This window comes from Eutrigla gurnardus (genome assembly GCF_963514095.1).
Source record: "Eutrigla gurnardus genome assembly, chromosome: 23".
Classification (NCBI taxonomy): Eukaryota; Metazoa; Chordata; class Actinopteri; order Perciformes; family Triglidae; genus Eutrigla; species Eutrigla gurnardus.
Window position 1 is genome coordinate 1,119,981 of NC_139934.1, and position 25,130 is coordinate 1,145,110.

Genomic DNA, 25,130 nt, shown 5'->3' on the forward strand with positions numbered 1-25,130 from the left:
GAACAGTGCTGTTGTTGGAGGTAAAGGCCAACACGTTGTGCTTGGTTACACTCGTTCACACGTCGATATTTACACACAACGATACAACAGACGACGTTACACTCAGTTACAGAGCAGTTTACATTCAGGTTTCATAAAGCTCCGGCAGCGTCTCCGCCACAACGTCAGCGCCGCGGAGCGAAATATCGGATTTAACAGAAAGCTGGAAAAAAACACGCGGGGAGCGTCGAAGCGTTGAAACGTTGAGGTTCACAGATGACGCCATGTGCTTGACCTTCTCGACCTCGTCCATTGGTTAGCGGTGTAGCTCACCAGCTTTCTTAATTGACAACTAATTTGGTTAGCGGTCGAGCTAACAAGTAAAGGTCTTTATTCTACAGCTGGAATGGCGGGAAACTCCCCAGTTGGATCATCAGTACAAAACTGAATAAAAACGTTTCTGCTTCTTTGATTTAAAACAAAAAGTCGAAGGTGCAAGGCTGTGACAAAAAAAACCCAATAAAAAAGTGCATTTTTTGACAAGAAACATCCAATCCCTCATGGTACGTACTTTCCACATTCATAGTCTATGTAAGCAGCTGTTTAAGCTAATTAATGCAAATATGGATCTTCTGGAATCTGTTAACGTTAAATGAAGACGGATCGAGCAACTCAATGTTTTTCAGAAACGTGTTTTTGGTGGAATATATATGGTGTTTTCTTAATATAATATTGGGAGCTCGAGAGTTCGTCCAATCAGGTGCCAGGTGGAACCCCTCCCGTCCAAAAAAACACATCATTGGCGTAAAATTCCTTGACGTGTCTCGCTAGATAGAAAAATGTACTTTATGGAAGTTGTAAACCGGTAATTACAATAAAATGTTGATATGAATTACCAGAGAAATGCACCTTGGGAGTTGTAGTTTGTTCCTTTCCTTCAGCTTTAAAGCTTCTACCTTTGACTTCTTGCCAAATATTCTCTACAACTTCTGTACTGACGATTCAACCAGGAGGCTTTAATGCCCAAAAATAATTCACGACGCACTGCATTGTGGGATTCCGATCAAAACACATGACGTCTGTCTTTGTGATCCTCCATTTGAACTTTGGACTCAAAGTATCACGCTGTTTTAAAAGCAACCAATTAAAGTCCTGGGATTATAATCCAGGTTATTAGACTAAAGCACATTGTGGTTTCTTATTTAATCCATGTTTGAGGTGAAACAGTAAAACATCGACATGTCGGCTGTTTGGAAATGAAATCCTTCACTGGAAGCTGGTGTTTGTTTTTTTGTCACAATATAATTGAGCAGCTGCAGTTTTCTTTATATATACCAAAATAAAATGCTGCTGTCTGGAGGAACCCTGCCATCGTTTTTTCTTTTCTTTTTTTTTTGAGCGTGGAGGAAGACGGACGAGGATCAGAAAGCAGGACGGAGATTAAACATCCGCCGAGGCTCAGTGGAGGAACGACGGGGATTTAAAGAGAGGACACGGAGGCTAAGTCCTAAAACAAAGCAGTGAAGGAATTATCTGTATGCTTCCCTTTTACAACGTGTGTGTGTGTGATGGTTATTTAACTGCCGCTGTGCAAAGTGTTTACGCCACATTAGCATGTTGACGTAGCTCCCGCTGCGGCGCCGCGGTCCTAACGAGGCAATTCAACCCCAACGTCATAATTTAACCATATTTGCTGAAAACATTTTCTTTGAACAATGAATTCAATTTCAGCAACGAGAGAGAGAGAGAGAGAGAGAGAGAGAGACCTTCTCACTTCCAGCTCTTACACATCAACGTCTTTTCAAAATAAACTTCAAGAAACCGCTCGGTTTAAAGTGTTTGTTGCGTAACTACGAAGCAAGAAATATGTGTCTTTTGGGGTTCTTTGCAAATCTTGAGAACCGAGAACAGAGAGGGGCGGAGCCTCAGGGCTCGGTTACTACGTAACGGTCGTAGAATGACGTTAGGATGCGGTTACGCCTGAGAGGCTCCGCTCAGGGCTAAAAGAACCCGAAACACATCTGTGATTTGAACAGGAATGATGCATCCCTGCAGCGAGCTGTAACCGGATTCTAATCATTATCATTATGTCGCACCGATGAACCTCTGTGACGGAGCTGAAAGTGAAGCCGAGACGTTCGGGCGCCCCCCAAGATTGAGCAAGATGGCCTCTCGACCAGAACAACAGATACTGGTTAACATGACGGCTGGAGGAAGAAGCCGTGGTCGGGATGTTGTCGTTGTTTGAAGCCTCCCCGGCGGCGTTGCTTCCTCATTATCCACATCTCTCTCTTGTCTCCCACTGATCCTCTCATCTTACTCTGTCCTTCATCCACTAAAAAACAACTGAAAAGTGCTTTAATCCGATGATTGGTCTGCTCTCCCCTCCCCCGCCTCGCCCTCACATGCAGCTCTTTTTGTTTCGGCGTGATCGTTAAACACATTGTCTTCTTTTTACACAACAGCGTCTGGACATTTCACAAAGCTTGCATCATGCACCCCCAAAATCTCTCATGTGTTTTTTGGACGGGGGAGGGGCTTTTCTCTTTCACTGGATGGATTCGTTTTTGACAGACAACCTCAGACACCCCCGCCCGTAAGCCACTCTGGGTTAAATATACAAGCTGAATGCTTCACATGTGGGATGGAAATGTGAGTAAAAGCCCTATTTTTTCTTTTAAAGATTTGCATTAAAGTCCAAGGTTATTGTTTTTCTAATCAGGCGGACACTTTTCAAACGTTTCCCTTCTTTGTCAAGTGTCACATGCAAAACCAAATTTCCAACAAACCCCCCCACAAATAAAAAGGTCCTCCGGCAGGATGAGGTCACGAGGCTCCGATTGGTCGAGTCACTCGTCTTCCCTCCTGTCATTCGTCTAATCAGCTGCTCGTTATTTCGGCCTTTCAGAATCGTGTTAATCCCCCGTCGCCCTCCGTTGTTTCTATTTCCTCTCACATCCTTCTGTCTCTGGAATCTTCTCATCATTATTGTCTTCAAGGGAACCAAACATTTCCTGACAATCATTTCTCCTCCTTCCCTGGTTTCCTGTCACCATCGTCCTCCCCGCGGCGCTCACACATCGGTGGCGTTCAGGTGGGTGGACACCACGTCCTGGGTTTCCAGCACAATCTTCTTCGCCCTCCCTCCGCCTCCTCCCCCTCCTCCTCCTCCGACGGGGTGAATGCTGTCCAGCCGGCCGCCCCTCCCCCGCTCCCCTCCCTTGCGACACTTGAAGACGGCGAGGAAGGCGGCGCGGTAGTTGCGGTTCATCCAGCCGTACAGCAGCGGGTTGGCGAAGGTGGAGCACATGGCGACCACGTGGAAGACGGTGTAGAGCAGGCGGAAGTCGCGCATGTCCAGCACTGTGCTGTCGATGTCCGTGGCCAGCTGGAAGGCGTGGAAGGGCAGCCAGCTGACGGCGAACACCACCACCATGGTCACCAGCATCTTGGTGGTCTTGCGGCGGCGGCGGTGGCGCTCGGACACGGCGCTGCTGCTGCCGGGGCCGCCGCTCTCCGCAGGGCTGACGTGGCCGCGCAGCTTGGACCAGATGCGGGCGTAGGCGAAGGAGATGATGGACAGCGGCAGGAAGTACTGCAGGATCAGCATGGAGATGCTGTAGACGGTGCCGTCCATGTTCTTACCGGGCCACTTCTCCGTGCAGGCCTGGACACAGAGGATAGGCTTATCACTACACACATTCAAGCACTTCAAGGTGCATTTCAATGCTTTTCCAGCACCTTCCAGCTGTGGTAAACTCCATATTTGTATCAATCTGGGTATATTTGTATCGAAACTGGGCCGATATATTATGAGATCTTCAACAGGGGGGTCTGCAGAGTTACAGCAGGGTTCCCCAAAATCAATATCAAATATGTCCAAAATACAACATCTAATAAGCAAATATACGTGTTAATGGAAAATGTTGAAGACTCTGGTTTATGGTTAATATGAATTAAATGTGTTTGCTGAAACATTCGGAGTCTCTTTGTCACGTTGCACATCATTCGGGACCGATGGTGATTTACACCCATACCCATGAGTCTAAGCTATCGGACAAAAGGTGCATGGACGTATAGAAAGCTGATCCACTGGGGATGACTTTATTCAGACCGGAATAATGGTGGGAAAGAAATGACAATGAGACCGTGGAGGAGACCAGAATGTGTTCAGCTCCCGGGACGGCGTTAACCATTACATCCTCTTTGTGTGTCCCATAATCCGTTTTTGCTGCTTGTAAATCAGATAATGGTGCATGTTAATGTAGGAATATAGATTTAATGTGTGTGGGGATATTTCGTATTTCTTTCTCATAGAATTTTTGACCAAAATGTGACATTTTGTGTTCCAAAAAATATGAATAGAATCCAGGTATTGGGGGTCGGAAGGTGTAGAGAAATAGTGAAATAAGATGGAAAAGGAGGATGATGAGGTCGCTGTTCCACTTGAAATGGAAAAAGGTGAAAACGTGAGGAGCAAAGAGTGATGAAAGGAGCGAGGGGGAGATGAAACGGGGCAGAGGGGAGATCAAAGCAGGCCTGATGGTGTGTTAACAGGTGTGTGTGTGTGTGTGTGTGTGAGTGTGTGTGTGCACCTGGATGGTGTGTCCCGGCTCCAGTGTGAACGAGCCGTACTCTCTGAAGATGGCCAGAGGGCTGGCGAGCACGGCGCTCAGCACCCAGGTCAGCGCGATCACCCCAAAGCACACGTCCTTACGCATCCGGGTCTCCAGGTGGTACACGATGCACCTGCAACACACAAGCAGCTGGGTCCGTCTACGTGGTCTGGGATGGGTCCTGAAGGCCGGGAACACATCTGGTCTACGTAGGCTTACATGAAGCGCTCCGGGGCGTCGCTCCAGAACCAGAAGGATTTTTAAACACCAAATACGTTTGGAAATAAAAGATAATAGAATATAAGAATCCATCAGGTCTTCTAGCTCAGTGAATGTAAAAGTGCTGGTTTAACTTTTTGACTACATGTTGTAAAAGGAGAGATTACCTGTTTGAATTGGAACAAAATAAATCTCCAAAATGAGAGTGAAAAGTCAATTTTGCTGCTTGAGTGATCATAAAGGTCGTAAGAGAGGCAAGAAATGGACAAGGAAATCCAGAGCGACTCCTTTGAACCGAGACTGATGGAACGTTTCCAAAGGTCTGTCGCCTTTCCTCAAGAACCACAACCTCCTGTCCTCACCCAGATCCAGCGCTGCATGTAGGGCTGATTACACCTTTGAGAGCAGCAACCGGACATCAGATTTAATTCAAACACTTCTTTTTCTAAAAGGGTCCTAGGAGTCCACTTATCTTCCCAATACAAACTTCACCTTTTCCTCTTCTTCCCAAAGTGAGACGCCTGCAGCTTTAAGCAGCACAACAACAAGCCGGTTGCCAAGACGGGAGATAAAGCCAACTCATCACACCGGCTCTCAGGTTTTCTCCGACGGTCCGCCGCAGAGCTGCATCAGCCCGCCAGCACAAAGTGCTTCGGGTTTGTTTGACTTCCCACAACTAGGGGGCCAAGCGGGTCTTCTATCCGTCTGCTTAGTGCAGATTGGCTCAAAAATAATGGAGCCTCTTTTTTTTTCAGGCTCCACTGGTGCAGAAAGCTCAGCTGTGGCACAAAATGCTGCAGCGTCATTTAAAAGGAAAACAGGGAGGACTTTCCCTCTCGAGTCGCAGGCGAAGGTTTTTATTTTCTGTTTGTGTGGTTATTTATATGCTGATGAATTCTGTTTGATCTAAACGAGGAAACTCGTTCACACTTTCACACAATTCACCCCGAGTTCCTCTCCGACCGACAAGAGACGTGGAATCAGAATCTGGAGGCAACGGAGCGAGATCGTCGGCGTACAGAGAGAGAGAGTCCGAGCGGTGACAGCCCATCACGTTTAAGTGGGCTTTGGCTCAACACCACAACGTGGTGGAACGGCAGGGATTTTCATCTTTAGCAGGAATATCAGGATTATCTGGCAAACATTGCATTTCCTGTCGTGATTGTGTTTCTCAGACTGAAATATAGACGCAAAGGTGGAGAACGGCTCTTCAGCGGCTTTAAATGTCAGCTGGAGAATTCATTGGGTTGGTTTGGCTCAGAGATCTTCAACAGGGGGGGCCAGGACCCCTAGGGGGTCTCTAGAGTTAGAGCAGGGGGTCCCCCAAAATTCACTTTTTTCTTCCAAAATCGAAATATGTCCAAAAATACACATTAACATCAATAGACATCTAATCTAATATGCTGATCTAACATCTAATACGCAAATATAAATGTTACTTTTTAGGGGGGTGCCTCCACCGGGTCTCTGTAGGCCTTGGGGGTCCCTCCACCGATTCTCTATAGGCCTTGGGGGTCCCTCCACCGATTCTCTATAGGCCTTGGGGGGACCTCTGACCTCTGATTTGGCTAAAGGACGCCCACATCCCACAATGCAACACAAAACAACAACGACTCGGACCAGAAGAACGTGTTCCTGGACAGGTGGTCACAAAAAACACAGTGTTGAAACTTCGCTGCTTCATTTAAATGAATTTCAGCAAAAATTTCATCTATTATGCAACTTTTTAGTGTTGCTCATTAAAGTTATCCAAATCCACAGAAGAAGAGTTGTTCAAGTCTGGCAGCTTTGAAATCCGGTATGCAAGGGGGGGGGGGGTCACCGGGGTCAGCTTTATGGAAATGAGCCCTTGCTGATGCATCCATCGCAGCACCGGTCGTTCTTTCACACCTACACGGGAACCGCCGAAAGTCGAGCGGCGTGCGACGGTGCAGCCGGGGCCAGCGGAGTGGGCGGGTCCTCATCGTGATCCTTTTACCCGAGAGCAGCGTTAACATGGAGGTGGGCGAGGGCGTCCGGAGTCCTGCTGCTGGGAACTGATCGGACTTTCTGACTCGAGTCGTGAAGCAGCAGATAAAACTTTATGTTCCCAAACAAATTCACTGCATCGTGAGTTACGTTTTAGGGGAAAGCGTATTTGTCGTGGATTATGTTTGTGCTCGACTTTTAGCTTGAAACGAGTCCGTGGAAAGTCCCACGTAGGAAGGAGGTGATAACAACGCACACAGAGGGACAGTGACTTCTGCTCAGATAGACTCTCCTCCACATATACAACAGTTACTCACGATATATTAACACTCTGAATGTCGAATATTGTACCTTCTAAAAGATTAAATATTCCTAATAATACGTCACATTTTAGCCGAGCTAGCTGACGCCGTCTCACAGAGCAACGACATTAGTGTTGTGGAAATAAAGGAAACAACCAGAAAAATAAAAAAGTTACTCACTCATGATTTACTTAAAGGAGAAATCCAGTCATTTTTGACCCCATTGTCGTTGTCCTCAGGGTCATCCCGACTTATTAGAAGCAAAAAAACAGACAAAAATTGAAGTTGCCTAGCCCGAGATCTGTACCTGCCTGGCAGCCTTCCAGACTCGCTCCAATGCTAACCCATTGGGGCAAGTTTTATCTGCTTTCCTGGGCCTCAGAAAACAATTCCAAGACCTATGCAACACAGGTTGGGTCCGTACGAGACACCACGGCGCTCGTTTAGCACAAATAGTGTGGCAAAACGACATAAATATGTGTGTTTTAGCATGGAGTTACTCACCAAAAATCACCCCGTAGACATTAGCAGTAGACAGCCGAGCGCCTGTCGTCCCTCCCAGTCACCGCAGAAACGAAAACGTTCCTCGTAGTTTTGATTTTGTATCCATAAAGAAACGACCAAGCTGTGCAGTCGTCCTGTCCGTAATAAATCCATGAAGCTGTCATGTCCATATGTATGACTGTTACAACATAGCAACGATAGCTTACAGCTAAACAGTAGCCGGGAGCCAAAACAATGCAAGTCTCGCGCAAGTTCCCGTCTGCCGTCCTCACTCTGGAGCTGTTTTCAAGCCAGTACAGTGAAACATCTTGGACAGTCGCGCGAGGGTCACTTTGTTCTCACTCTGTTGATGAGAGACTGCAGTCTGCACGCGCGACGCGCGACACGCGACACGCGACTCCCACTCATGCCGTCAACACAACTAGCCTACTGAGACTGCGCGAGATTTGTTGTCGCTGTAGCAGCTTCAACTGTCACAAAGGCTAAGCAATCTTACTATGTAGGCTAGCGCCAGTTACACTGTCATATGGACATGACGGCACTACTCGATGGAAAGAAGTTTTTCACTGTATTGGCTTGAAAACAGCTCCAGAGTGAGGACGTCGGGAGACCGGAACTTGCACGGGACTTTTGGCTCCCGGCTACTGTTTAGCTGTAAGCAGTCGTTGCTATGTTGTAACAGTCATACATATGGACATAACAGCTTCATGGATTTATTACGGACAGGACGACTGCACTGCTCGGTCGTTTCTTTATGGATACAAAATCTACGTGAAAAACGTTTTCGTTTCTGCGGTGACTGGGAGGGACGACAGGCGCTCGGCTATCTACTGCTAATGTCTACGGAGTGATTTGAGGTGAGTAACTTCATGCTAAAACACACATATTTATGTCGTTTTGCAACACTATTTGAGCTAAACGAGCGCCGTGGTGTCGTACGGACACAACCTGTGTTGCATAGGTCTTGGAATTGTTTTCTGTGGCCCAGGAAAGCAGATACAACGGTGCCCCAATGGGTTAGCATTGGAGCGAGTCTGGAAGGCTGCCAGGCAGGTACAGATCTCGGGCTAGGCAACGTCAATTTTTGTCGTTTTTTTTGCTTCTAATAAGTCGGGATGACCCTGGGGACAACGACAATGGGGTCAAAAATGACCGGATTTCTCCTTTAAACCTCAGAGAAAATACGTCTTTTGTCGTAAATGTTCTACTTTAATCTTAAGAGTTTATACATTTTTTTCTCTAATTTTACCACATTGATCTTGTAAATTCTCTCAGCTCTGGAACTGTTTTACTCCAAATACACAGTGGTATTAGTATAACTCCATAAGTATAACTCCCAGCCTCACCCACCTGTGGCGGTCCAGGGCGATGACGTTGAGCGTCACCGTGGAGACGTGCACGGCGAGCCCCTGGGCGTACGGCAGCAGGAAGCAGAGGGTGCTGCCGAACTTCCACTCGCTCTGCAGAGTGTAGACCAGCGTGAAGGGGAGGCACAGCGTGTTGACCAGCAGGTCGGCTGTCAGGGGACAGGAAGTTAGTCAGGACAGGAAGTCATCAGGACAGGAAGTTAGTCAGGACAGGAAGTTATCAGGACAGGAAGTTAGTCAGGACAGGAAGTCATTAGGACAGAAAGTCATCAGGACAGGAAGTAACTCAGGACAGGAAGTTAGTCAGGACAGGAAGTCATTAGGACAGGAAGTCATCAGGACAGGAAGTTACTCAGGACAGGAAGTTAGTCAGGACAGGAAGTCATTAGGACAGGAAGTCATCAGGACAGGAAGTTAGTCAGGACAGGAAGTCATTAGGACAGGAAGTTACTCAGGGCAGGAAGTTAGTCAGGACAGGAAGTCATCAGGACAGGAAGTTACTCAGGACAGGAAGTTAGTCAGGACAGGAAGTCATTAGGACAGGAAGTCATCAGGACAGGAAGTTAGTCAGGACAGGAAGTCATCAGGACAGGAAGTTACTCAGGACAGGAAGTTAGTCAGGACAGGAAGTCATTAGGACAGGAAGTCATCAGGACAGGAAGTTACTCAGGACAGGAAGTTACTCAGGACAGGAAGTTAGTCAGGACAGGAAGTCATCAGGACAGGAAGTTACTCAGGACAGGAAGTTAGTCAGGACAGGAAGTCATTAGGACAGGAAGTCATCAGGACAGGAAGTTACTCAGGACAGGAAGTTACTCAGGACAGGAAGTTAGTCAGGACAGGAAGTCATCAGGACAGGAAGTTACTCAGGACAGGAAGTTCATAAGACAGGAAGTTACTCAGGACAGGAAGTCATTAGGACAGGACGTTAGTCAGGACAGGACAGGAAGTTCACTCAGGACAGGAAGTCATCAGGACAGGAAGTTACTCAGGACAGGAAGTCATTAGGACAGGAAGTCATCAGGACAGGAAGTTCACCAGGACAGGACGTTAGTCAGGACAGGACAGGAAGTCATCAGGACAGGAAGTTACTCAGGACAGGAAGTTACTCAGGACAGGAAGTCATCAGGACAGGAAGTTACTTAGGACAGGAAGTTACAGGAAGAATCGGTGACACTTCCTGTTTCCCAACAAATCTTCTGTGACATTCATGAAACCGTCAATAAAGCAGCTCCTCTGAGAACAAACCTGCTGATGCAGCATCGAGGAGGAGGAGGAGGAGGAGGAGGAGGAGGCGTTTAATCAAATGTCAAATCGACTTTTACGTCTCGGCTGTAATGAAATAAAATATAAAAGACGTCTACGGCCGAACGACGTTCATCAATCACAGTTGTGGTGAAACGGGAAGCGTGGTTACGAGCAGATTTTTTATTTCTCCTCATTATTAATTCCAACATGTTTCTCTTCCTGAGAGTTCCTCCTCCATCCTGTTACTTTATCATAATGTAAAGGAAAGGTCTCTAGAATAGATATTAAATATGTGAATGCTGGTTTTTAAGGCTCCAATCATCTCCGACCTGCTGAGCTGCGAACCAGCCGGACCCCTCGGGGGATCTGGACCAGGTCTGGTGAGAACCCGGGTCTCCACAAACGCTGTGGATCTTTAAAATCAAACTGGAAATGTTCCTTTTTCAGAGCGTCTTTCATTCTTAATTCTGCCTTTTTGTTTCTGTCATCTTTTACTATTTTGATCTGTTTATTTGAATTCACTTTGATGTTTAAAAACTTGGTCGAATGCCGATCTTGATTATTATAATTGTTTTGTCATCAACCTTCAATTCATTTTAATGAACACGCGTCACCTTTGTGTCCCCTTTTTTAATTTGTAATTATTTATGTTTTATCTCAACAATGCAGCAGCTTCTCACCTGGAACGAAGGGGTTGTAGAAATAAAGCTGCCTTCATTCATTCTTCCCTAGAGAGGTTTGGAATCCTCATGAGGAATATGATTATCTGCTTTCAGAGACGCACATGAGATTTATCTTCACATCCAATCAAATAAGCCGATTTCTCAACATTTCCTTCAGATAACATTTCCTAATCGGCCTGGATCCGTCGTGTCGTAGTCTCGTTAATTAAGACGAACTCTCGTGTTCACAAACCCTGAAAATGAGAAATGTTTTCCACGTGATTACAGTCGGGATGTTTCTAATGAGGGAAACTCTTTGCAGTTTACTGTCAAACATCTGAACATGAGCAGTAAAGCCTTCGTTAGGCTGAAACGAGAGAGAGACAGACAGACCGAGAGACGCCATCTGCTCAGACAGACAGGTAGGTCACATCTGTAGCTGAACATCTGCCAAGCCAAACAGAGACCACGTTGAAAGATTTCTGTTAGCCGTTAGGGGACTCGACCCGGTCTTTCTACACAGCTTGGTTGAGCTTCAAAATAAAAGCTGAAGCAGCTCAGCTTATTTTGATGAAGTTACATCATTCTCGTTTTCGGGGTCTAAACGACGGCGTCAAATAGAGAAACTTAAACAACGATCAGAGACGATGGCGAAAAAATACTAGTTCGGGTTATTAATGTTCGCCGGACGGCCCGAACATTAATAACCCGACGCACGACGCAAAGTGTATTCATGTTTAATAATGAGTGCATTAATTCCATACGCGTAGCCAAACAACGGAGCGTCGGTAATGATGTCTTGGGGATGAAATGAATATGATATCCACAGAGCAGCAGCCACAACAAGGAATGTGATGCATTCAGATGTCGGTTAGGTGAGCAGGAATAACCGGCTTCACTTCTACAGACGCTTCATTTCCTTAAAATCCGGCCAAAAGAGAAATCTAGTCATTAAAAAATTGTTCATATCAAACAATAAAAAACACAAGACGATAGGCATCAGTTCAGACTTGATATTCTACCCGCTGGTATACGACCACATCACATATTCTCCTTCTGTCGCTTCCTCCGTCTCTTTAAAGTAGTATTTTTTCTCCTCGCTTCCTCTTCCTCCATCTGTTACGTTTTTTTCTCGACCGAACACATTAAAGCGAAGAGTTTGTCTCTAAAGAAGCAGGTTGTGATTTTTCCCAGCCCGCCTCTGTTCCACGAACACACCGCAGCAACTTTTCTCAGCGTTCAAACGGTGACTGTGAAGCTCTGATCCTTCCTGCGTTTCCTGCAGTCGCGTTCTCTTTCACACCGGTCTGACAAAGTCACCGGTTGTTCAAGGGATGTCTGAAAAGACGGATACGAATGCATCCAATCGCATCCAATTTCCTTTGCACCTTTTAGGACGAGCAACGCTCCGGGCTACAAACTGACGTTGGAGTTAAACTCACAGAGAAGGGACGCTTCACACCCTGAAAAGTAGAGCCACGACTTTCTGCCTCCGCGGCCTCGACAGGAAAATAAGTATCCTTAAGTATTAAACTGTGGGGGGTTAATATATACATATATATAATATTATATCTAATAAGAATTCTGTCATAGTAGTTCAGGTTCCCAATGGGGGTCCAGATCCACCAGAGGGTCCCGGCTTGGGAGGAGATTATTGCCTGCTGCAAAAATCGGATTCATATTTCCCAACTTTTCTCTCTAATGGAATCCCGGATGGGTTTATGTCTTCAGGCCTCGAACGATTATCCATAAAATTGACTAAAACTAAAGAGCCGCTCGTGATGATTTATGGACTTCTTGAATGTGGTCTCACAAACAGGATCCTGGAGTCCAGATCAGTGGTTCAGGATGTCTCCTAGGGGCCACAAGATGCATTAAAAGGTTGAAAATGTTATTTTTTAAAAAGAAACAAAAAAGATGTTCTGCTACACAATATAATTTATGATTCTTATTGATCTTTTATCACGTTTCCTTCAATATTATAAATAGCATCTGTGATGTGGTCCTGTTCTCCTCTGGAGCTCAAGGCGATACATGTTTACGCTGATTGCAGGGCCGATATTAAATTCAATATTATTCTCATTATCAACTTATACTACAAAAAGTCCATAATCAGCAGCATATCAGTACTCCCTCTTCCTTCTGGCTTCCTGTCTGTGACTCTTTAAAAAAAAAAACCCTAGAAACAGCTGATCAGCGTGGTTTGAATGAAGCAAACAGGAGGACCAGCCCCCTGGGTGTCACTGTCCGTGGTGCTGAAGTCTTCACTAGGAGCCCGGCTGCTGTCCGTGGTGCTGAAGTCTCCACTAGGAGCCCGGCTGCTGTCCGTGGTGCTGAAGTCTCCACTAGGAGCCCGGCTGCTGTCCGTGGTGCTGAAGTCTCCACTAGGAGCCCGGCTGCTGTCCGTGGTGCTGAAGTCTCCTTCTGAGCCCGGCTGCTGTCCGTGGTGCTGAAGTCTCCACTAGGAGCCCGGCTGCTGTCCGTGGTGCTGAAGTCTCCACTAGGAGCCCGGCTGCTGTCCGTGGTGCTGAAGTCTCCCTCTGAGCCCGGCTGCTGTCCGTGGTGCTGAAGTCTCCACTAGGAGCCCGGCTGCTGTCCGTGGTGCTGAAGTCTCCACTAGGAGCCCGGCTGCTGTAATCTCCCTGATTAATTCACCTATTAATTTGTTTTTCACAACGTGTTGATTTGTCACACAGAGTTTTAATTAAACAGTTAATGGTTTGGATTAGAAAGTACATTGATGACGTTTAATTATGTGTTATTATTTGTTTCTGATCTAACAAAGGTTGAAATAACCCAATTAAAAAGAGCTCCATTGACTTGATTTGCTGTTTTGAACGCCTCCGGTTCCTCAGAAGCCAAAAACGCCATCGTGGTTCTAAAAAGTGCAATTTAGGACTTGGCGCGGCTACTTGTGAATCTCGCCTCTTCAACGCTTCCCTCATTAGGAGTAAAAGGGGAGCGAGGTGACGTGGAGGAACGTTACTCATGTCGAGTGGTGAGCAGATGGTCAGTGTTTTTAAACACTCGTTAAAATGGCGAGCGGCTCGGCGTGACGCCACAAACACGCCGTTCAAACCATTAGATTTAATAAAAAAAAAAAAAACACAACGCCTTTTTTCAGCTCGGTCGTCTGTTTTGTAAAAAATGAATCAGGGGGCTGATTCAGACCAACTGATGATGGCTCATCACGATGCGTTCAGGAGCCAGCGGGAAGTCAGTAAAAAAACGCACTACGTGTAGCCAAACGATGCTGGAGCTCTGCGGTGCTCACTGAGAGATATTGGAGTTTTAAATAATAATTCATAACAACACATTTCGAAAGAGCAGACATATGAGATGTGGGCGTCGTCATGGTGATGTCACCCGTTGGTTCGTGGACAAAAGAGAGAGTAACCCAGGTCGAAATGTTTTAGCGTGAAAATCTTGAAAGTATGAACACTCACTTGTTGTTTTTTTTTCTCTCTGATTTGAACGTCTTCCATGTTTACGTGTTAAATAATCTTCATAATAATAATAAAGTTAATCTTGAAAAGCCACCGTGCATGTAACCAGCGTGTGTTGCCGTGACGCGGCTGCAGGCGAACGGCGTTTGAAGCTTCGCCGCTGTGATGAAGATCCATCCATCACGTATAAAACTCCTAAAAATAGTCCCGCAGCCTCGGGGAGAACCTCTGGAACTCGTTGTGTTCTGCGTATTTTTACTCTCGTCACATATTTCGTCTCTCAGCGGCGCTTCGTCCTCGCCGCCGCGTGAAAGTCAAACACAACAAAAACCCATCTCTCTCCCACGCAGAGCAGCAGACATCACGCAGGAGCAGCAAATAACAGCTGACAGATGTTTGAGTCATCACACACACACACACACACGCACACACACTCACACACACACACACACACACACACTCACACACACACACACACACACACGCACACACACACACACACACACACACACACACTCACACACACACACACACACACACACACACTCACACTCACACACACACACACACACACACACACACTCACACACACACACACACACACACACACACACACACACTCACACACACACACACACACACACACACACACACACACACACACACACACACACACACACACACACACACACACAGAGCAGCTCTGACTTGATTCTCTCAGACTCATCCGAGCTGGGAAATCCTGAAATCCAAAAACGATGGTGTGTGTGTGTGTGTGTGTGTGTGTGTGTGTGTGTGTGTCTACACACCGACTGCCAGGTTGGCGATGAAGAAGTTGGTGACGGTGCGCAGCGTCTTGAAGCGGTAGATGACGTAGATGACCAGAGAATTACCCAGAACCCCCAGCACAATGATGGTGCTGTAGGCCAGGATCAACACCACCTGTAAACAACAACAACAACAACAACATCAGCAGCCATCACAACGGGTTGGTTTTAATGCAGAGCAAATCTGAAAGACGAGAGCCGAGTACTTTTACTGAAGTACTGTAGTACTGTAGTACTGTAGTACTGTAGTATTGGTATAAAGCAGCAGAAACTAGTACCTGAACGCTGAGCAGCGTGATCGGGTCCTCCTGGAAGTTCACCCCCTCCAACACCAGCGTGGGCAACGCTGGTGGGTCGGCGCCGCCGCTCAGCCCGTAGTCCTGGTAACCCAGGTTGCCGGGGTCGTCATCGGGCGGGGCCAGGAGGCGGCGCTCGTCCTGCGTGGCGTTCGCTGTGCTGATGGCCTCCATGTCCAATCATACGCGTCCGGCCGGCGACGCCATTGTTGCGGCTGCAACACAGAGACGGATGAACGTAATGGTGCAGCTTTTGGCCACCAGGGGGCAGAAACAGCACCGACAGATTATACATGTATACATATAGTGTTTAAAGGGGCAGTCCACCCAAAACCAAGCAACCAGCTTTTTGTTTTACAAAGCTACCCGGCAACAAGTGAACCAGTTAAACCTGGAGTTTCCTGGCTAAACCCCAAATCCCGCTTCGTGGTCCAGATGTCTGCCTCCTCTCGATATAACGGGACGATACCACTCTCGACTCGCGGTTACCGACGATAATCGACGACCACGCAGAAGGAAGCATTAAGAAGCGTAAGCATCAAGTGGCGTCCTCGTCAAACAAACAGATTAACAAACGTAATCCGGCCAAAGCAGAACCGATGATTTCTGTAAAACCAGCTTCTACATGCCGTTTGGTCGGGAGCCAGTTTTCACCCTCAACCAGGACAGAAAACTAGTTTATCTTTCCAACATTTCAATGTTTTGTTTTTTGTGCTACCGTATAATCAGGTCACAATCAGAGACGTCAAACTGGTTTATTCCCTAATCCCCGAACCTGGAACAAACAATCTGGATTATGTGCATGAATGAGATCAGATTACTGAACATCACGTGTTTCTGTAGAAACTTTCTCCCTGCATGTAAAGTTCTAAACGCCGGCCTCTGAGCCTGCGGTGAGACCTTGGGACCGGGCGGAGCAGCAGATTCTGGTTCTCATGGTGCAGGTCCCGGTGGTCTCGCTCCCCCTCAGGCTCTAAATATTCATGCAGGAAACCTTCAGTGAGCTCCGATTCAGAGCTGAACGTGGGCGAAGCGGAAAAAGTGTGAGAGCTGCCAACGCTGCTGTACTTTCTGTATGTGTAACCATAAAAATATGAAATATTAAAAAACAACACGGATCCTGACAAAACGGCGACTCCTCTCTGGTTGTATAGAAGTCTATGAGAAAATGGTCCTACTTCTCTCTGCTGGCCACCAGGGGGCGACTCCTCTCTGGTTGTATAGAAGTCTATGAGAAAATGGTCCTACTTCTCTCTGCTGGCCACCAGGGGGCGACTCCTCTCTGGTTGTATAGAAGTCTATGAGAAAATGGTCCTACTTCTCTCTGCTGGCCACCAGGGGGCGACTCCTCTCTGGTTGTATAGAAGTCTATGAGAAAATGGTCCTACTTCTCTCTGCTGGCCACCAGGGGGCGACTCCTCTCTGGTTGTATAGAAGTCTATGAGAAAATGGTCCTACTTCTCTCTGCTGGCCACCAGGGGGCGACTCCTCTCTGGTTGTATAGAAGTCTATGAGAAAATGGTCTCTATCTCTAGTTTCAAGTCTTCTTCGATGTAAACCATCTTGGAAGAAGTTTCCTAGTTCTGTAAAACATCACAGTCTGGTTAACAGGTGGGAGAATGTCACACCAACTGTGTCATAGCATGTTCACACACCCCCAAACACACACACACACACACACAGATGTGACCTCTCCGCTTCGCAGCTCTGTGATGTGGGCCAGTCAACCGGCCTCGGGGGAACTTCAGTCCACACCGAGACATTAGCACAGGGATCCACACACACACACACACACACACACACACACACTCTCTCTCTCCACTGAGCGAGTCGCCCGGAGGCGCCCAGCTTCCTGCTGCTCTCGCTCGCCGCTGACAAGATCAGTGACGACGCCAGAAAAGAAAAAATCCCACAAAGCAGCGACGATGTTCGACAACCTCACCTCACAAACACTCTCCACCCATTCAACAGCGCTTCCAGATAACTTCTGGGACTCTGGGATCACCACGGTAACGGTTATTGTTGTAAAGTACACACTTCCCGTCTGAGGCCGAACCCTCCTCCAGTCACACTTGGTTTCATATGGAAGCTAAAGGACGCCTTATTATTCATATTGCGTTTTTTATACTAATTTGACCCACCCGACGTAAATGACCGGTGTCTTACCCGAAAGATCAAAGCTCCATTTGGACCATTAATGCTACAAATGTTGTCATTAATAACTTCTCTCTCTCAAGCACACACACGGCGAGCAGAGCTGCAGTATTACATTATCTCAGTCCAAAACGTCCACATGTAAGGGGAAAAAGACGCTATTTTAGTATATTTTCCGACAAAAAAACGAGAAAAATCAATCGAGTTGTTGTTTTTTCTGTGCAGCATTTTGATTGGCTGTTAAACACGACAGGAAACGGGAATGACCCCGCTAAAATAAAACGATATATACATATATGATTTGTATTTTTCTTTCCGGCGGCTGCTCTCGGTAGACGGCGTGATTTCAGGACGAGGCAGCAGATCGTAAGAAGCCGCTCCGCAAAACGACCGAAGACCGAAAAAATACATCCGAACAAACAAACGCCTCGTCAGCAAAACGAACACACGGACTTCTGTTGGAGTCCAACATGAATCTCCACCGGGGAACGGGTTCACCAAGAGCCATTTATGTCTCTCCTGATCGAGGACTCGTGGACTCGGAGAACCACACGGGTCCAGTTCCCTCAGACTCCACAGATTTGTGATTTTAATTAGCAGCTTTCAAAGAGCAGAGCTGCCGGAGGCCGAGAGAGAGAGAGAGAGAGAGAGAGAGAGAGAGAGAGAGAGAGAGAGAGAGAGAGAGAGAGAGAGAGGTTAACTCATGTGAGTCCCTTTTATTCTTTCTGGACTCAAAAGGCACAAATTTACAGAGAAGAATGGATTATTCTCTGACATAATAAAAAAACGTTCATATTTATATAGAGATTAAAATCATAAATGAATTAAATTGCCTCATAAATCAACAGGGAGAAAAACGTGGGTATTCTGTGACGTCGCCGTGTAGCGCCATCATCAGGTGAACTACTGAACGTGTCCGATGGATTATGAGGAGGTAACGGTTAGCATGCAGCGACTTGTTAAAACCCGACGAAGGCTGTAACTCGAGTCCAAGAGGACATCGAGGATCCGGTTCCAGACCTCTCGGCAGAAATCCTGCTTCCTGTCTGCGATCCAGGTGCAGGTTCTCGGTTTTAAAGAAGCGATAAGAGGAAACGCGAGCTTCAATCATTCATTCTCTAAAGCAGGAAGTGCTGTTTTTATCGTTTCTTTCTGTTCGGTGGAGTTTAGCCGACGTGAGGAGTTTTTTTGTTCGTAATCTGTCCTCGAGGAAGTGTGAGACACGGCAAATCTGAAAATGTGCGTGTCATGAAATCTGAGTTGAGATTTTTTTTCTTCTTGACAGAAATTGCAGCACAAACTGTTTTAAAGAGCCTTCAGGCGAAACCCCTCCGAACATCACAGCACGTTTCCTCCAGCCGCCTCTTATTCTGTCACACGACGGGAAAGAACACTTCCAACTACTTTATTTCCTCTTCAGTCCATTCATGCTTCATTTACATATTCAAACATAACAACATCTTCATTCCTGTGGCGTCGCCTCTTATTTTACTGGCGATAAACTACAATCAGCTTCCTGTAGTTTTTATTAGACCTCACAGTTAGAAAAATGATGTATTAACTGTGTCATTGAGTGTCCTCGTGGGTTTCATGGACTCACAAACACCATCGTCCAGTTTGTTAAAGAGCACAAATGACCCCCGACCCCCGACCGCTGTTCAGACTCTCGATGAGCTCTCAGCCGTGAACGCCGGCCTGCAGCGCTGCATCAAACTGGCTGATCCCAGTGCAGCCTGATGGAGCGGGAGCTGCATCAGGGAGGACAGAGTCCGACAGAGTCCAACAGAGTCCGACAGCGTCGGGGCCCGGCGGCCGCGTCGACACAGGAAGTCACACGGCGACGGCCATTTACTGTCAGCGCCGGTGGAATCAGGTCTCAGGTCAGGTTTTCTACACGTTATATAAGCAGGGGAGCATCAAAGCCTCTATTGTTTAAAACCCAGACGTCTCGCCGGACCAATCAGGCGCAGCCACTCTGAGGTCACATGGGTCGGAGCTCGTTTAACGAGAATCAATGCAGCGGTGGAGAAACACTCGACACTCCTGACACCTCCGAGAGTTCAACGAGAGAATCCACTTCAGCTAACGAGTCCGTCAGAGTGGACGAGAGAGAGGGGGGAGGGAGAGAGAGAGAGGGAGAGAGAGAGACAGAGAGGTTGAACAAGTCACCGTTTAATGTCCGACGCTCCAAGGATTCTGTTTCTCAGAAGGTAACAGATTCTGATGAATCAGATCACACGAAGAGAAAGAATGAACGGCGTTTCTGTTCACGTGTTTTTATGCTAGCTTTGAAAAGGTGTATGGAAATGGCAAATTTCAAGAAAATTGCAAAGAAAAAAGGTTTTTATGCTCGTTTGAAGTGTTGTCTTCACTTTGAAGTATCATTTGAGAAGAACTGAATGAAAAAGGCAAAATTCAATAAAACTGAACCTGAATTTCGTAAAAAAAGTTTTTTTTTCACTCACTTGAGGTGTTTTTTGGTGGAAAAAGAGTTGAGGCACTTAATGCAGGTTTTGCAAAAGAAAAGCTTTGAAGAAAACTCGTGTTTGCCTTCAGCGTTATTGTGACGGACACTTTGAGAGTTTTCATTGGTTTTCAAAGCTCCATCAGTGGAAAAATAAGAAGAAGAATCAGCCTTCAGGACTAAAAGAAGCGGGCGTCCATGTCTGGCTTTTTCAAAGACTCGGGACATCGTGAGCTCGTGTCTGACTCAGCGGTGAACTGACACAATAGTTTTAGTCACATCTCTCCGTCACCGTGACGACAGCGACCTCTGCCCTCTGAGCAAAGTAAAATCTCGTCTCGGGGCGACGTGACGACTTTGCGGCATCCAATCTGAATGAACCGCCGCATGTCTCAATCTCTGCTGGTGCTTTGTGACCTTCGTGAGGAGCAGGGTGCATGCTGGGAGACGGGCGAGGTGCTGTAAATTTAATCAGTGTGGAGAGCTGGGAGGCCCTGAAGGCAGCACGCCGAGCGTCTCTGAATTACACAGAAACCGGAACAACAAGCGGAGACCTCGGTGAGAAAACCGACCTAAAACCGTGAGATGACGAGTGAACGACAAAACGAACTTGACCCTAGAATGATGGACTCGGTTCTCCAGGAAAACAAAAACCAGTAGAAACCTTCACAGCTCAGTCACCTTCTGTTTTAATTATTCAGACAAATCACAGAGAGGTGAAATATTTATGACTGTGAGGAGATGAGCTGCAGTAAAGTTCACCTACAGAGTCCACGGACTGCAATAATCAAACCGGTGGAGCTCCATGTCATTCAGAACCAGGAACAGGGTCTATGGAAACCACTGGGAGGCCTCAACAGGTCCTCTCTCTGAAAACCTCCCGACACACCACCAGCAGCAGACACACAGCTGAAGACCAGCTGGTTAACATAGACGAGGCTTTAGCAGCTAAAAAGACGGGTATTTACCGGTTTTGGTGGTGGAGACCAAAAACAGAGCTAAAAGAGGGAGAATAGCCGAATACCTGATACAAACACTAATCAAATGGTTGACATGGTTGCTCGGTTTCTGCTGGACGTGTAAGCGGTTTCACTTCATACAACTTCATACGGTGTCTCCTAGAATTTGTATATCAATTACTCAGCCAGCGTTACCTCGAATTCTTGGACAAAAAATACATCAAAACATTTATTTAGGTTTAGTGTCACTTTTAAAACACACGTATCGTCACTAAAACCTGAATATTTAACTCATTTCGGACTTGACTGGAGGAGTAGCTAATCACACCAAGACGCCAAGGGTTTTTTTTCCATTTCTTGATGTTTGCCGACTAGAAAATACAAGAAAACAAAGCAACACAGGGTAAATGTAAGCAACGAAACGTGTACCAGGTGGAGATTTAAACCACAAGCAGCATTTGGGGCTTTGTGTTGACTGGAGAATGACAATTCTGGAGTCCTCAACCGATTTATACTCAGAAGATTCTTTACAACGGTTGAGCATTCAAGAAAAAAAGAATTGTGAAGGAGGGAGAAATTGCAAGAGGTGGTGAGCGGCAGTAGATTAAACCCAAAAAGAAAAAGAAATCACAAGTCCTCAACCAGCCACAATTTGATTTACACTGAGAGGTTTCTACTCCAGTTAAGCAGAAAATACAAGACAAGCAAGGCATTGGGAAGGAGGTAAAATTGTCAGAGACGGCGTTGGTTTTGGATTAAACCCAACAAGTCAATGAAACCACGACTTTCCAGATTGGTGAAAGTGGAGCAGCAGCCGTCAGCCTTCCAACAAACCTCAGCAGCCCATTAAACTTTGAGAAGTGACATTACTGCGCTGATTAAGTATTGATCATGGATGAGATTTCATGTTGTTTGTGACTTCGTCGGCACGCCAGAAAACCTTCTTACATAACCGAGAGGCAAAAACACGGTGCGGCTCAAAGACTAATTAATAAGGAAAAGGTTTTCCGGCGCGTCGCACCTGCAGCTATGACTCAGGATCGTTGACTATAATCTCCGTATCGGTGGCTTCAAATGTCAGCATTGTTTGAATGTCAGAATGCGGCCGCAGGTGGCTGAGAGGAAATCATAACAGCTACAGGTGAAATTTAAGTAATTATGTGTGACATTTTCATGTCATGCAGTTCTATTTTTATAATTGCCATTTGTAGCCCTCTGTCAGCTCGTCTTAAGTTGTTTTTTTAATGATTTGCAATTATTTACAACACAGCGTATTTTAGTGTCATGTCATAATAAAAGTTATCTCAGGACACAGAGCAGGACGAGAACATGCTCGTGGTTTTCAATGAAATCCCAACATCGGCCAGCAGCAACGCGTTGCAGTGCAACAGTGGGGAGAAAAAACTGCATGAACGGAAGCAGGAAACGCCATCTGACTTTGACGTCAGTAGTAATATTAGCAGCAGTAGCATTAAGGGATTGTTTAAATAAATGGTAAATGGCCTCATTTATATAGAGCTTTTCTCCAAAGCACTTTACAGGAATGACTAACATTCACCCATTCATTCACACATTCACACACCGACGGCGGAGTCAACCACGCAGGGCGACAGCCAGCTCTTCAGGAGCAATTAGGGTGAGGTGTCTTGCTCAGAGACACCAGGCACTCAGCTAGGAGGAGCCGGGGATCGAACCGGCAAACTTGCGGTCGCCAGCCAACCCGCTCTACCTCCTGAGCTAAACCCCCCGAATTATTATTATTTAGATTTAGATTTGTGGAGGCAGTAAATCAGAGGGGTTAAATGTGGAGTCCCACAGGGGTCGATTTTGGGCCCCTTAAGTTTCACTTCACATGTAGATATAGTTGTAGATATAGATATGAATGGTGATGAATGAACGACTCACAAACCGGACACAACGCTCAGTGTGAAACCTGATTCAGAAAGCTGACAGTAACTCTCAAGCTGCAGAGAGAGAAAACTAGAACAATCACACAAGCACTGATTGCCACTTACAAACACTATTTGGGAGAAGCAGCTCTTCAACAAGCTGATCGATATCTCCAGCCGACAGCGTTCACCTCTCTGCGTCCGAGTGTGAATCAGCCCGACCACAGCGAGGGGATGAAAGCCGGCGACTCCTCAGTTCTGGGACTGTGAATCTCTGCTCGACACTAAGCCACACAGTTTGGAGGATTACCATCGACTGATGATTGCAGATGGACAGACAAGCTGCTGTCTGGCGGACCGGAGCCGCTTTCATCTGTTCTGTCTCACAAGCTCGGGAAATCATTTCAATAGAAAAAAAATCACCTACGGGAAAACATGAGCCTGATGGTAGGAAATAAATAAATAAATAAAAACAACTGCATATGGTGATTCTTTCAAACAGCCGGTCATCATACGTCACTCGCCGACATTTCATTTGTGATGATTGACAGCCGGCACTGAAACCCTCGTACAGCTCGCTCTGAGAGATATTGGCCCTGAAGTGGAGCTGAAATGAAAAATGCCCTTTAACCCTTTAGGATGACAGGTCACACGATGCACCTATTTAACAATATATGCCAATAAATCCACAATTTCTTCATATTTTTATCTCCAAATCCATCAAACTTTGGCTAAGGGAAAAACTGGAACGATTGTATTCACAGGAGTCCTTTGAAATCACCATGTGAGACTGTAAAATGCTTTTATTGCTACCAACGAGGCTCCTCTTCAAGGAAATTACCCACTTTATGATAATCCCATGATGTTTTGGGCAAAAACCATGAAGCATGTGATACTTTCTGTTCCAAATATAGCATATTTGAATATTTCTGCATACTTGGCTCCCTAAACAGTTTTGGAACTGCCTAAATTGGGTTCGACTGTGAAAGCTGAGACTCTCGTGGATCGAATGAGCTCAACGGTGTTGATGATGTTCGTTTCTCTGAAACATCACGTCTCTGTATAAAACAGAGCTGTTGTGACCTCCGGGACAATCACTGACTTTACAACTTTACAACCACAAACTGGTTGTAAAGTTTACAACCTCTTTTCTAATATTCTTACATGGTTAGTTTAGTAAACGATCGTGGTTTGGGTCTGGGTCTTTGTCTCACACGAACAGATGTCTCCCGGGTGAAAGCCCTGTGTTTGTCTCACCCAGAATCTGGATTCCGGCAAACCTTTATAATACACCGCCTGACTTCCCAGTGACATGAAAGCCTGGTGGGAATCATACAGACCCTGAAGAGTGATTCGTGCGCCGGTTTCCGATACCGAAGGGCGCCAGAAAGCGTCGGAATTTAACGAGAACATGCCGGCGGACCTTATTGTACATTCTTCTTTTCTGTCGGATCCAGAATCAGGTGAGACCAGGTTGTGCACACGGAGAACAACACTTTACTTTCAGGTCCTCCGGAAGACCTCGGAGGTTTTTCCAGCGTGACGGTTTCGAGCGGCCGAAGTGTGACGGCGAGCGGCGAGCGCTCGGTGAAGCGTGTTGGGCTCCGCTGCTGCCGGGGAACGAGGACGGAAATAGAGGCACTGCGAGTGGCGGGGAAGTGATAAAATGGAGTGATGAATAAATCAGCGCAGGGTGATGTGTAGCTAAATGGAGAGAGAGAGAAGATGCCAGTAAACACAACAACAGACAGTTGAAGGATTTCTGAGCTCAACTCACCGAGTGTCTTTGGGCTTTTTCAGCAAAACGCATGAAAAGAGGGAAAAAAAACACAAAAATTCAACGATTCGTCCTCTTTTCAAAAATCTGTTTCTCCAAACAATGAAAGCTTCTTTCTTCACAGAATATCTGATCACGTTTAAAGGAACAGTTGGACATTTTAGGGCTCACCAGAAGATCAACAAACATAGAATCTAAACATGGAAATGAATTGGAAGCAGCATCCGGGGGGGGGGAGGCTTCGTCCTTGAGCAAGGCACTGATTGCTTCCGTCTTCTCTCAGTCCGGCTTTAGCTGCTTCCTGGAGGCCTCTGAGAGACGGACTCATTATCGAGCTTAAGGCCTGAAGCATGGGAAGTTCCAGAGAGGAAGCAAACTGTCAGAAAGTGAAGTCCTGCAGACCGTGTTCCTCACACTTCAACTCCCCAGATACATTTCAGCTCATTCCTTCAC

General features: G+C 46.4%; 1 protein-coding gene across 1 annotated transcript in view; it reads right to left on the bottom strand.

Annotated features, from left to right (window-relative positions):
• Positions 1-872: 872 nt before the first annotated feature.
• Positions 873-25,130, bottom strand: part of npy2rl (neuropeptide Y receptor Y2, like) — a 30,385-nt gene continuing 6,127 nt past the window's right edge. Inside the window, exons 2-6 of the mRNA XM_084002294.1 lie at positions 15,417-15,649; positions 15,121-15,253; positions 8,939-9,104; positions 4,575-4,728; positions 873-3,646 (exon numbers count right to left, since the gene is read on the bottom strand). Coding sequence (XP_083858420.1) covers positions 3,053-3,646; positions 4,575-4,728; positions 8,939-9,104; positions 15,121-15,253; positions 15,417-15,608 — 1,239 coding nt within the window. The 5' untranslated portion in view covers positions 15,609-15,649 and the 3' untranslated portion in view covers positions 873-3,052. The remainder of the gene's footprint in view (positions 3,647-4,574; positions 4,729-8,938; positions 9,105-15,120; positions 15,254-15,416; positions 15,650-25,130) is intronic.